At 36.1% G+C, this 12,400-nt stretch overlaps 2 protein-coding genes across 4 annotated transcripts in view; one reads left to right on the top strand and one right to left on the bottom strand.

The window, feature by feature from the left end:
* OGN (osteoglycin) overlaps positions 1-6,006 on the top strand; it is a 29,733-nt gene extending 23,727 nt beyond the window's left edge. The window contains exons 5-7 of one of the 2 annotated variants that reach the window (XM_004384220.2): positions 335-537; positions 3,684-3,779; positions 5,351-6,006. In XM_004384220.2, the coding sequence (XP_004384277.1) occupies positions 335-537; positions 3,684-3,779; positions 5,351-5,521 (470 nt within the window). In that variant the 3' untranslated portion in view covers positions 5,522-6,006. The remainder of the gene's footprint in view (positions 1-334; positions 538-3,683; positions 3,780-5,350) is intronic. The other variant, XM_012557817.2, reaches the window with a different exon arrangement.
* The window catches only part of CENPP (centromere protein P), a 391,733-nt gene that overhangs the window by 250,050 nt on the left and 129,283 nt on the right, over positions 1-12,400 (bottom strand). The gene's annotated exons all lie outside the window — the stretch shown is intronic.

Here is a 12,400-nt window from a genome sequence, read left to right as displayed (position 1 = left end):
GGCAAAAAATCCAAAAATATTTATGATTCTATTCAACCAAAAATAATGATTACTTTGCATGATTTGCAGCAAGAATTCCTGAGGAATTCAGACATAGAAGTCTGGAGGGACTCTATTAACTTTAAGATTCCTTCCAAACCTGAAGGTAGATGCTCAGAATTCATTAACCAAAAATTACCTAGCTACTAATTGCAGACACTCTATTAGGCACTACAAATAAAAGATGTTTTGAATGATCTGTTAAATAAATGTTTTTCTTCATTCCACATAAATGAGAATGTAACTTTATTTATTTATTTATTTTTGCATATTTTCTGTATATTTTCCCCTCAAGCTAACTTAAGAAGACTTGATTTTACGGGAAATTTGATCCAAGAGATAGAAGACGGTACTTTTTTAAAGCTTTCTCTATTAGAAGAACTTTCACTTGCTGAAAACCAACTATTGAAACTTCCAGCTCTTCCTCCCAAGCTTACTTTACTTAATGCAAAATACAACAAAATCAAGAGTAGAGGAATTAAAGCAAACACATTCAAAGTAAGTATTTTAGAATATGACTGAATGCAAAATCAGTTTTATACAGCTAATAATAATATGATAAAACGAAGAGAAACTTTGGTCCAGAATTCTGTTTTGATTATATTTTTAAATAATTAAGGCATTTTAAAATATTTTAAAAACAAAACTATTTTAATAATGAAGCAATTGTTTATATAATAAATAACCAAGCTATTAGGCTAGTTTAACCTAACTTATGCCTGTACTTCAAGTAAAATACATAATCTTTATCTTGTTTCACGGAAGTAGTCAAAGAAAAATCACATCCCAGATTTCACTTACTTACACAGAAAATGTTTGTTTCCACAAACATGGTTAGCACTCGCATGACACTTAAAGTCTAGCAAAAACCCAAAATGAGAATTTTTCTGCTTCTTTTTTCTTATAAAATTTACAAATTACAGAGGGATTGGACAGCTCCATAAAACAAAATGGGACTAATGTGGCACTGCAGTCCAGGGACAGGGACTAGAAGACAGGAGGGGACAGGAAAGCTGGTGATAGGGAACCCAAGGTTGAGAAAGGACAGTGTTGACATGTTATGGGGTTGTTAACCATTGTGATAGGGCAATATGTGTACTAGCTGTTTAATGAGAAACTACTTTGTTCTGTAAATCTTCATCTAAAGTACAAAAAAAAAAAAAAGAATTATCTATGTGAGATCAAATTGACAACAGCAACTCAAAAGGTTTAATGGGAAGCCTAGGGGGCAATGAGTTGAAGATAATGGTGATGGAATAATTTGGAAAAGGATACTGAGAATAGCAGCACAACTGGAAGAATGTAATCGGTGTCACTGAATTGTACACGTAGAAATTTTTGAAATGGTGTATCTTTGGCTATGTATATTTTCACCAAAAAAGAAAAAAGGTCCTCCAAGTTTGAGAAGGGAGAGTGTTGACATGTCATGGGGTTGTTAACAAATGTCATAAAACAATATGCATACTGACTGTGTAATGAGAAACTATTTGTTCTGTAAACCTTCACCTAAAGTACAATTCAAAAATTTTTTTTTTGAATTTACTAATTCCAAAATAAATTTGACTTTTAATATTTAAATATATTAGACTGTAAAATTCTTAGGCAGACTTTTCTTTTGAATTCCATGATGGCATATAACATAAAATTCCAAATATAGTAAGAACTAAATACATTTTTTTAATTTAATAATTCAAGACAATATTACATACAGGAAAAAGGGAAGTTAGACCATCAGTTATCTCAAAATGCACTGCCTCAAGGAAGTGATCACTTCAGTTCAGGACATCTATAGCTCTAATTATTCCCAGTCTTGGAAAGAAACTCAAAATGAGAGATTAGATGATCATGCTATTGTTGGTGAAAGACATAACCTTATCCAAAAGACAAAGTTTGAAGCTTCTAATGATAACTCCTTATAGGAGTATATAAAACTATCAAATGAATACTCATATAATCATAAAGTTTATTGGTGTTAGTTGCCATCTAGTTGGTCTGACTCATGACAACCTTACGTATAGAAGAACGAAACGTTGCCTGGTCCAATGCCATATTCATGATCATTGGTATGTTTGAGTCCATTGTTGTAGCTACTGCATCAGTTTATCTCATTAAAGGTTTCTGTCATTTTCGCTGACCCCCATTTTACCAACCATGACATCCTTTTTCTAGCGATTGGTCTTTCCTAAAGACTTGTCCAAAGTAGGCTTCTCCACAAATATACACTCTATCAGGAAATGTAAAAATATTCCTTTCTTCTTTTTAAAAAACCTTTAAAGTATTTCTTTTCAAATTCAAGGAACATTCTAACAGAATATCAGAGTTCCCTGATGTTTAGGGATTAAAGGATTCCTGAGTTAAGGGATTTTTTTAAAGGGAACTATCTTTAAAAAAAAAAAAAACTTTAAATATGAAGATACGTAATTGGAGTCAGTAAATCTTTGAAACCTCACCTGTTAAAAGACCCACAAGAGCTGATCAACATTTTACAAAAAGGAGTATTTCAATATTTTGGATGTTAGACATGTATTACAAGTAAGTATCACGTGACAAGTTAGCTTGGAAATTATAAACTTGGCTACCTTGTAGTTTTGCCTAACGCTCTAGGCTGCAACAGCAACTGGTACAATGGGATTGCTCTAACCTATGTTAAATGAGGTCCAACTGGGAAAAACTGGAGGTGTGGTACCCTTATGGTGGAATGATATGCTGCTTAAGAAAAGATTAAAAAGAATCCTGTCTTAAGCAGAAGAGTGTCAGGAAATCTGATACAGGATGCATATCAAAGGTAAGGTAAAAGGTTAATGTCAGCGGAAACTACATCTTGAAAACGTATTATAAAATTACACATAATAACAAGTTACTGATCATGAAGAGTAATCCAATACATAGCCCCAAAAGAAAAAACCATACCCAGTTTAGTGTTTAATAAATTGCTTGGGGAAATATCTTACTAAGCACACACATCCCTTAGGAGTATACACTTTTCTAGAAATTTGTGGAGCTGAGTGAAATGGGAAGTTTTGGAGGTTCAGGAGATTATGGCAGCACCAGGTTCCAAACTCAATCCTGTCTAGAAACTAACCTCACTAGCTGCCCCACAACACAATTCGAAAGCACATCAAGGTTGAAGGTCTGGTATAAACTAGGTCTTCAGAGATCAGAAGAATGGATAGAAATGTGAAATGTGCAGCAGCACTCTATGGGCCTTCATAAAGACTCAAAAATACACTACTTGTGAAACTATAAAAACAAACAAAACTACCATGTCAGCGATCAGCACTACTGATATGGGTATATATCAACACCTACATATATATATAAGGGCCCTGGTGGCCCAATGGTTAAGTGCTCAGCTGCTAACCAAAAGGTCAGCAGCTGGAACTCACCAGCCACTCCACAGCAGAAAAGATCTGGCAATCTGCTCCCATAAAGACTACTGCCAAGAAACCCTATGGGGCAGTTCTATTCTGTCACATGGTGTCGCTATGAATCGGAATCACCTCAACTGCATCCAACAACAACATGTATGTATATATATATACATGTACATATATATCAACATACATATGTACATATAGCTTGAATCCTGTGAAGAAGTGCACTGATCCCAATAACATTCAAGCAAAAGTACCTTTTCCTTGCAGAAACTGAATAACCTCACTTTCCTCTACCTGGACCACAATGCCCTGGAATCTGTGCCTCTTAATTTACCAGAAAGTCTCCGAGTAATTCATCTTCAGGTATGATTGTTCCTTTCACAATAGGGGTCAATTAGGAAAATGGCTCATTCATATGTAAATTTTGGTTAGATTACTGTGGTACTGTGATTGTTGTTAGCTGCCTTGACTCATGGCAACCCCATGCACAACAGGATTGGACCACTGGGATCTGTAGGGTTTTCACTGGCTGATTTAGGAAGTAGATCACCAGGCCTTTCTTCCTAGTCTGTCTTAGTCTGGAAGCTCTGCTGAAACATACAACACACAAGCCTCCACTAACTGACTGATAGTGGCTAAGCATGACATACATCGTCCAGGAATCAAACCTGGGTCTCCTGCATGGAAAGTGAGAACTCTACTCTGAAGCACCACTGCCCTCTGTGGCAGTGCAAAAGCCAAACAAATACCAAAAGTATTAATATTTCATCGTTGTTGTTGTTAGGTGCCGTCGAGTTGGTTCTGACTCACAGCAACCCTATGTACAACAGAACAAAACATTGCTCAGTCCTGTGCCATCCTTACAATCATTGCTATGTTTCAGCCCATTGTTGCTGCCACTCTGTCAATCTACCTCGTTGAGGGTCTTCCTCTTTTTCGCTGATCCTCTGCTTTACCAAGCATGATGTCCGTCTCGAGGGGTTGGTCCCTCCTGATAACATGTCCAAAGTACATGAGACATAGTCTCATCATCCTTGATTCTAAGGAGCATTCTAGTTGTACTTCTTCCAAGACAGATTTGTTCGTTCTTCTGGCAATCCCCGGTATATTTAATATTCTTCGCTAACACCGTAATTCAAAGGCATCAATTCTTCTTCGGTCTTCCTTATTCATGTCCAACTTTCGCATGCATATGAGGTGCTTGAAAATACCATAGCTTGGGTCAGGTGCACCTTAGTCTTTCAAGTGATATCACTGCTTTTTAACACTTTAAAGAAGTCTTTTGCAGCAGATTTACCCAATGCAATGCGTCATTTGATTAGTAATTAAACATTAATGTAATCTCCTGTCCAAAAGCCCAGTTCTTTCCAGAATGTCTCCAATGACCAGCAAGAGTCTGGTGGGAGGTCTCTGCTCCTCAGAGTGGGTTCCTCTCTAGGTATGCACTTAGCATTTCCTACTTAGTCTGACACATGAATTTGAAGTCAGGGCACTAAGATCTCTGATATAGGTTTCTTTCTCCAAAGAGCAGTAAACATTTGCTTTGGGAAACTTTTCAACTGACTTTTTAACACCAACCTGAGGTAATACAAAAGTGAAGAGGTAATGAAAATAAACTAAAATTGGTGTCTCAGCATCACAAGAATACCTATTTGTTCTTTTTACTTTTTTAAAGTACCCATAAGGACACAGTATCCATTTTGAGTTAACACTCTAGAATAGCATACTTTCTTCAACTAGTATATTATTTATATTTATACTTAAAAAAAAAAAAAAGGAAGCACAGATTACACAGGTTTTATTGCCATGAGAAGACAGTATGTACAAAATTTAAAGATCACTTTTTAGATAAAATACTCTGTAGGATCCCATTACATAGCTTAAAAGGGCCTGAATTCAGATTTCTGAACTTTCTTTTTCCTTTTATTTTCCAGTTTAACAACATAACTTCAATTACAGATGATACCTTCTGTAAGGCAAATGATGCACGTTATATTCGGGACCGTATTGAGGAGATACGTCTGGAGGGCAATCCCATCATCTTGGGAAAGTACCCTAACAGTTTTATCTGTTTAAAGAAATTGCCTGTAGGATCATACTTTTAACCATTATTAATGCAGCATATAAGCTAAAGTACCCATATTCTTATAAATGTCTCAACAATGTTTAAGGGAGCATATTCTTTTAATATTAACTTATAACCCACTATGAAGCAATTTTGTTTTAAGCAAGGATGTTCAAAAATCTTAATATAACAACAGGTAAAAAGGAACACTGAATCAATAAGTCCAAATCAAAATAATATGAAAATATTTAATAGCATTACAAAATCCTTGCAGTTTACAATAGTGTTTGCCATTCAAAAGTATGTTCTTACATTAACACCCAAATTTGAGAGGAATTATTTTCATTATTAATGAAATGAGAGGATGAGTCCAAGAAACTTTCAATTGTCTTTCTTTCTCGGCCTTTATTGTATCCCTAAAGCACTTAACACAGACATTCCAAAAACTTTGAAAATGACCTCACACTCTTCTTTTATGATACACATATTATTATGAAGTAGAAACTTTGTGTTCTTCCTACCAAGGCAGTTATATTATCATATTTTTACTTAGCTTGATAAATAGCATATAGTCTCATATCTTGGCAAAACTTTCCAAATAAAGCATTATATTATTCTCTTATAAAGAGATAATACAGTGATTCCATATAGTTATTCTACTTGCAGTCATAACTGTGAAAGTTTTTGTAACACAGTATAAAAATTTCATTTATCTAAATATTAACATTCTAAGTTGGTCATAAAACATCTAAAGAAGACAATCAAGCTAAAACCAGTACGCTTATAAGAAAAACTGAAAATTAATCCTATTTCTCAGAGAATAGCCATAAGATTCTCCATTGTAACAGCTTTCAAATACTACTTATTCTGCAAAATATTTTTTACACTGTAAAAATGAGAAAGTCATCAATAAATTATCCAAACTTAAGAAATGAAAACAAAATGTATTCTGTGGTGTTACCACCCTCCTACCCCATACAGACATCCATATTCATCCAAACAAACTATGTATTCACAATAAAGCTTCTGACCAGCATTTTCATCTTTAATCTAATAATGGTGATTAATGATGACACAATGCTGCCCAATTAAAGTTCCTAAAATAACGTTCCTCTTTCCCCTCATCCATTCAAAAGTCTTAGTTTTCACATTGCTTCAAAGTTAAATACAAAAGTCTTAGTGCTTTAGAACATGAATCTGAACTCTGTGTATATAAAATTATCTGTACTTGGTCTTTGTATACTATGCCAAGAACACATACTTATTCCTATTTTTAAGCATTTGTTTCAGATTTTTCCAAATCTAAAATGAGCTATTTGTTTTTCAATTTCAAGGTCAATGCTAAGATAAATTATTTTCATTAAACCATCTGTAATCTCTTAAGGTCAGTGACACTTATTAACTCATTCACTTATTTTATTTTGACAACTGATAGTCCTGTTTTATTGTTTTCTCATTATTGTGTGCATGCCTTATTTCTCTGTGACTGAACGCTCACTGAGAGCACGGAACATATCTAATACTCAATTTATACTTTCAAAGTGCCTAGCATAATGGTGAGCACATTTAAATTGAATACATAATAAATATTGAAAAATAAAATACCTTTAAATAGAAGGGTTCTGTTTCATTTACAAAACTACAGTCTTTGAACTACCACAATTTTGAATAAACTATAGAAACAAACTATAACTTTACCTAAAAAACATATTTGATAAAGGAGAAGTGAGTGATGAGACCAGGATTAGAGATGGTGATCAAAGGAGAATTCTGTAATGTGTCTAGTTTTCAGAAGAATAATGCATTCCTATATTTTTTACATAATTAAAATGCAATGAGAAGAAATACCATAAATATCTCTCAAATATTTAAAAATTTAAACACCAGTAATTTAGATAAAATAATGACCAGCAGAGAAACAGCACTGATAAAAAGTCTTAATTGTAAAATTAAAGAAAGAATTTTTGGAACTTTTAGCTAAGAAGACATGAACATGGATATCTTACTCTCTCATATAGTATATTCCCTTAAATTACAAATAAAATAAAAAAGAAAGAAGGAAGGCAGACAGACAGAAAGAAAAGAAATAGAAAATTCCACATTATATCTCCAAGATCCAGAAGGTGTTGTTGTTGTGTACTGTCAATTCCGACTCATAGTGACCCTACAGGAGAGAGAACTCCCCCAAAGGGTTTCCTAGGCTGAAATCTTTATGGGAGATCTCCAGGTCTTTTCTCCTCTGGAGTGGCTGGGGGGTTCAAACTGCAGACCTTTCAGTTAGCAGCTAACAGCTTAATATTGCGTCACCAGGGCTCCTTATCCAGAAGGTGCGGGGGGAATAATGAGAGAAAGTAAAGATAAATATTGAGAAAGACAAATCGATACTGTTCCATACCTGACACTGATAATTAGAGAAACAGATGCTTGAAATTAAATAATTTATTCTTTGCCCTTTTCATTGGTCACCTAAGGTGTGCCAGGCTCTGTTCTAGGTGCTGAGGGTATGCAATAAACAAAACAGACACAAATCTCTGTCCTCAGGAAGTCTATCTTCTACTGGGTGAGAGAGACAATCAAAAAGATCAATAAGTAAGTTAAATATAAAGTATCTTAGATAGTCATAAGTGCTTTGATTGAAAAAAGAGGCAGAAGAGGTGTTGGACACGTTAGGGGACTGAAAGCTCTAAAACAAACCCTTACCTAGAGGGTGACAGTAGGTAAAGACCTAAGTGAGGGAGTAAGAATTAAATTTAGAATTAAAATACACATACACATAGATGCCTTCCAAATTAATGAAGGGGGTTGGGAGGTAAGGAAAGATGTTGAGAATAACGAAGACATATATAAAACAAAAAGTGTGAAACAAGATAAAAGGAAAAAAAACATGCAAATTTCCCTTTGAAAGATAGACTTTCATGTTGGGTTAGAAACAAAAGATTTCACATAGTCTTGAGGAGCCCTGGTGGTCCAATGGTTAAGCACTTAGCTGTTAACCATAAAGCTGGCAGTTTAAACTTACCCAGAGGCTCCATGAGAGAAAGAGCTGGCGATCTGCTCCCGTAAAGATTACAGCCTAGAAACCCCTAGGGAACAGATCCATTCTGTTACATGGGATCACTGAGTTGAAAACTGACTCGATGGCACCTAACAACAACAACATGCATAAGCCACACAACTGAAATAAAATAACTTAGGCAAAATAAATAAATAGGTGAACAGAGATATAACAAATATATAAAAAAAGAAAGTGGAAGTTATAATATTCATATCTAATAAAGTATAATTCAATAAATGGGAGGAAGGCCTAGTTCTTCATTACAGTAGAATTCTAATTAATGAATGAAAGAGGAATGGTGGAAACAGAAAATCACTATTAGATAAACACCACAGTAACAATTGTTACAGGTCAAGAATTATCAACGTATGCCACAAATATTAGGGCAAAATATGATAAGAAGCAAGATATTTGGATAGTTTCAAGGTTTTTTCTCACAAGGTTCTTATTCATCACAAAGCAAAAACTAGTAACTTTATAATAGAGAAAACCTAAACAATTTATCAAGGCTGAAGCACTAGATAAATAAGATAGAATTTTGGTACTAGGAGTAGGGTGCTGCTCTAACAGATACCTAAAATGTGGAAGCAGTTTTGAAACTGTGAAAGGATAGAGGCTTGAAGGGTTTTAAGTGCCTAACAGCAAAAGCCTAGATTGCCTTGAAGAGACTGTTGGTGGAATTATGGACATCAAAGACAATTCTGGTGAGGACTCAGAAAGAAGTGAAGAGAGCTGTTACACTGAAGATGGCACAGACTTCAAGAAGCAGCAGCAGAGAAATGGCAGCAGCAGAGGACCGGCAGTGGCAGAGAACCAGCAGCAGCAGAATCAGGGGACCAGTGTGAGACAGCGCTGGAGCCAACCCATGAAGCAAGAGAGCTGAGTTCCTTTGCGCAGAAGACTTCCTGGTGGAGTGGGGTGCCTCTGAGCATTTATCAGTGGAGTCAGGATTGCTGAGCCATGGAGAAAGAGAGCTGAGTGCTTTCTGGCTAAAGTTTACTGGCGGAGTAGGGTGCTTCCAGGCACTTATCGGTGGAGCTAAAGAGCTTTGGAACACTTGCCTAAGCATGGCAGACGCCAGCCGAGGGGCCGAGAAGCCAAGGAACCAGGAAGCAGAAGCTGAAGAGACAAGGAGCACAAGAAGCAGAGCTGCTTCAGGCTCGAAGGGTAGGGCCACGACCTCTGGAGTTTCAAAGGGTGGAGCCATGCCCTCTGGAGTTTATAAGATTGGAGTCACCACTCAGATGGTCTAGGAGAATGGGGCCACATAAAGCCCAGGGAGCAGAGTGGCTATCCCAGTGGGCCTGGAAGGTGCAGCTGAAGTCCAGGAACAAAGGGCCTCCATTCAGATTCCAGAGAGTGTAGCTAATACCTAGAGTCTACAGGGCAGGGCTATTGTGTAAATGGTCTCAGAAAACAGAGGATTATTTTCAAGCCTTGAGACTAATGTAATGTGTTATGCTGACTTGCTTGGTGCCTGTTATCCATTCTTTCCCTCCAGTTTCTCCCATTTGTAATGGAAACGTCTACCTTGTGTCTGTTCCACCGCTGTACTTCAGAAGCGGATAACTTATATTCTATATTTCACAGATGAAGAAGAATTTTTGGATTTTGGACTTGGAGTTGATTTAAGACTTTTGCTATGATATGATGAGGTGAATGTGTTTTACATGTGGCAAGGACATGAATTTTTGGGGGCCAAAGGATGGAATGAATGTCATGGACTGAACTGTGTTCTACAAAAATATGTGTCAACTTGGCTAGGCCACAATTCCCAGTGTTGTGTGACTGTCTACCCTTTTTTCAACTGATGGGATTTTCCTATGTGTTGTAAATCCTGTCTCTATGACGTTAATGAGGTGGGATTGGCGGCAGTTGTGTTAATGAGGCAGCACTCAATCTACAAGATTAGATTGTGTCTTAAGCCAATCTCTTTCAAAATATAAAAGAGAGAAGGGAACAGAGAGACAGGGGGACCTCATACCATCAAGAAACAAGAGCCAGGTATATGAGAAGGTAGGAAGGGACAGGAAACCTGGATGAATGCACAGGGGGATGCTGGTGTATAAAGGGAAAGAGGGAGAGTGCTGACACGTTGCAGAGATTGCAACCAATGTCACAAAACAATTTGTGTATAAATTTTTGAATGAGAAACTAATTTGTGCTGTAAACTCTCACCTAAAGCACAACAAATTATTTAAAAAAACTTTTTTACAGAGAAAGGATTAGCTGAAGTTTTTTCTAAACTTAATCAGGGGCTTCAGTTGCTTGAAAACATGGACCCAAATGCTGATCACTTTGCTAAAGTCAATAGGCAGATTCGGGAAGCAGTGAGATGTTACTGTGAAATACATGAAGAAAAAAAAGAAAGGATCATACAGACAACTCACATTAATTTTCTGACTAGAAACACCATCCCCACACCCAGGGATATACCAGACGATCCAGAACCTTCCACAAGTGGAGTTACTGCTGCAACTAACAAAATGCCAACGTCGTCCAACTCTTCTTCTTCATTGGAGTAAATTTTTATAATTTGCATATTTTTTTATGTACATATGTATTATTAAGATATATCTGTAAGTTTATACGTAAGATTTCCAACCCCCAAAGACAAACAACGACCAGATTTATAAAGACACTGATAATAAAAGGCAATAATAATGAAAACTAAAAAAAACAAAGAAGTATTCAACTTACGTCAGAATGAACTTAAGACAGAGTCGTTGGAACGGAACCCCATTGTAAGTTGGGGACTAGCTGTACTACAAGTGTGTGGCTTTAAAGAATAAAAACTTATTTTTTCATAGTTCAGGAGGCTAGAAGTTTGTATTAAGGATGTGACTCTAGGGGGAAGTCCTTTGTCTATTTCAGCTTCTAGTAGCTGGCAATCCTTGGAGTTCCTGGGCTTGTAGATTCATCTACCTCTGTTGTCAAATAGTGTCATTCCCCCAGTGTGGGTGTTTCTCTGTGTCTATGTCGCTGTTTCTATAACTCAGAAATGATTAGGTTTAGGATCCACTTACACAGGCAGAACTTCTACTGATTGACTGATCACATTACATTGCATTATGGAAAGTAATTATGTTATAATACATTACATTAGATTATACCCAGAGGTTTAAGGGTTAGGATTTCAACACATATTTTGGGAAGACACAATTCAATCCATAACAGGTACTAATATTGTACAAGTAGGGGAAAAAAAAGAAAACTATTTTGAATGCAAATGCACACAGCTGCTTTATTTAAGTGGTTGGACAGCCACTCTGTTGATATCAAAGAATTTTCCATGGCAGCTCTGATGCATGTAAATTCAAAGTCAAATGTGACACAGGGGACAGAGGAACTTCTGTGTATGTAGATGAAAGGATTTTTTTTTTTGTCCATTTTAATAAACCAGTTTTTATTTTTAGCTTAAAATAAACTTAGAGCCAAATAAAATAAGACATAAAACTTTTATGCTTTAAAATTGTACAGAAAAATCACTATTATTGTGAACCTGAAAAGCTATAGTTTCAATCCCCTTAACTGTATTTAAACACTTGTTTTTATGATGTGACTTTTGATAATAAAATATTTTAAAATACAGGTATATTTATAGTAGAACCAGCTATAAACGTCCAAACTTCCTTGCATATAGCCATTTGCTTTGTGTCCAATATGAATCCCCAAACTGAATCCATATCTGTGAACTTGGACTCTGCACCAAATGTCTCCTCCCATGCCTCCTCCCCAGCTGTTTTATTGATCTTTAAAAGCCAATCCCTACAAGTGGTATCTTGGGTGAAGGGTGAGACAGTACACAATACAGGGGAAACTAACACAACCTGTACAAGGAAAGGTCATGGAGGCCCCATGGAC

Source organism: Trichechus manatus, unplaced genomic scaffold (genome assembly GCF_000243295.1).
Source record: "Trichechus manatus latirostris isolate Lorelei unplaced genomic scaffold, TriManLat1.0 scaffold00120, whole genome shotgun sequence".
Lineage (NCBI taxonomy): Eukaryota > Metazoa > Chordata > Mammalia > Sirenia > Trichechidae > Trichechus > Trichechus manatus.
Note: the sequence above shows the minus strand (reverse complement) of the source record. Positions and strands in the feature narration are given on the sequence as shown.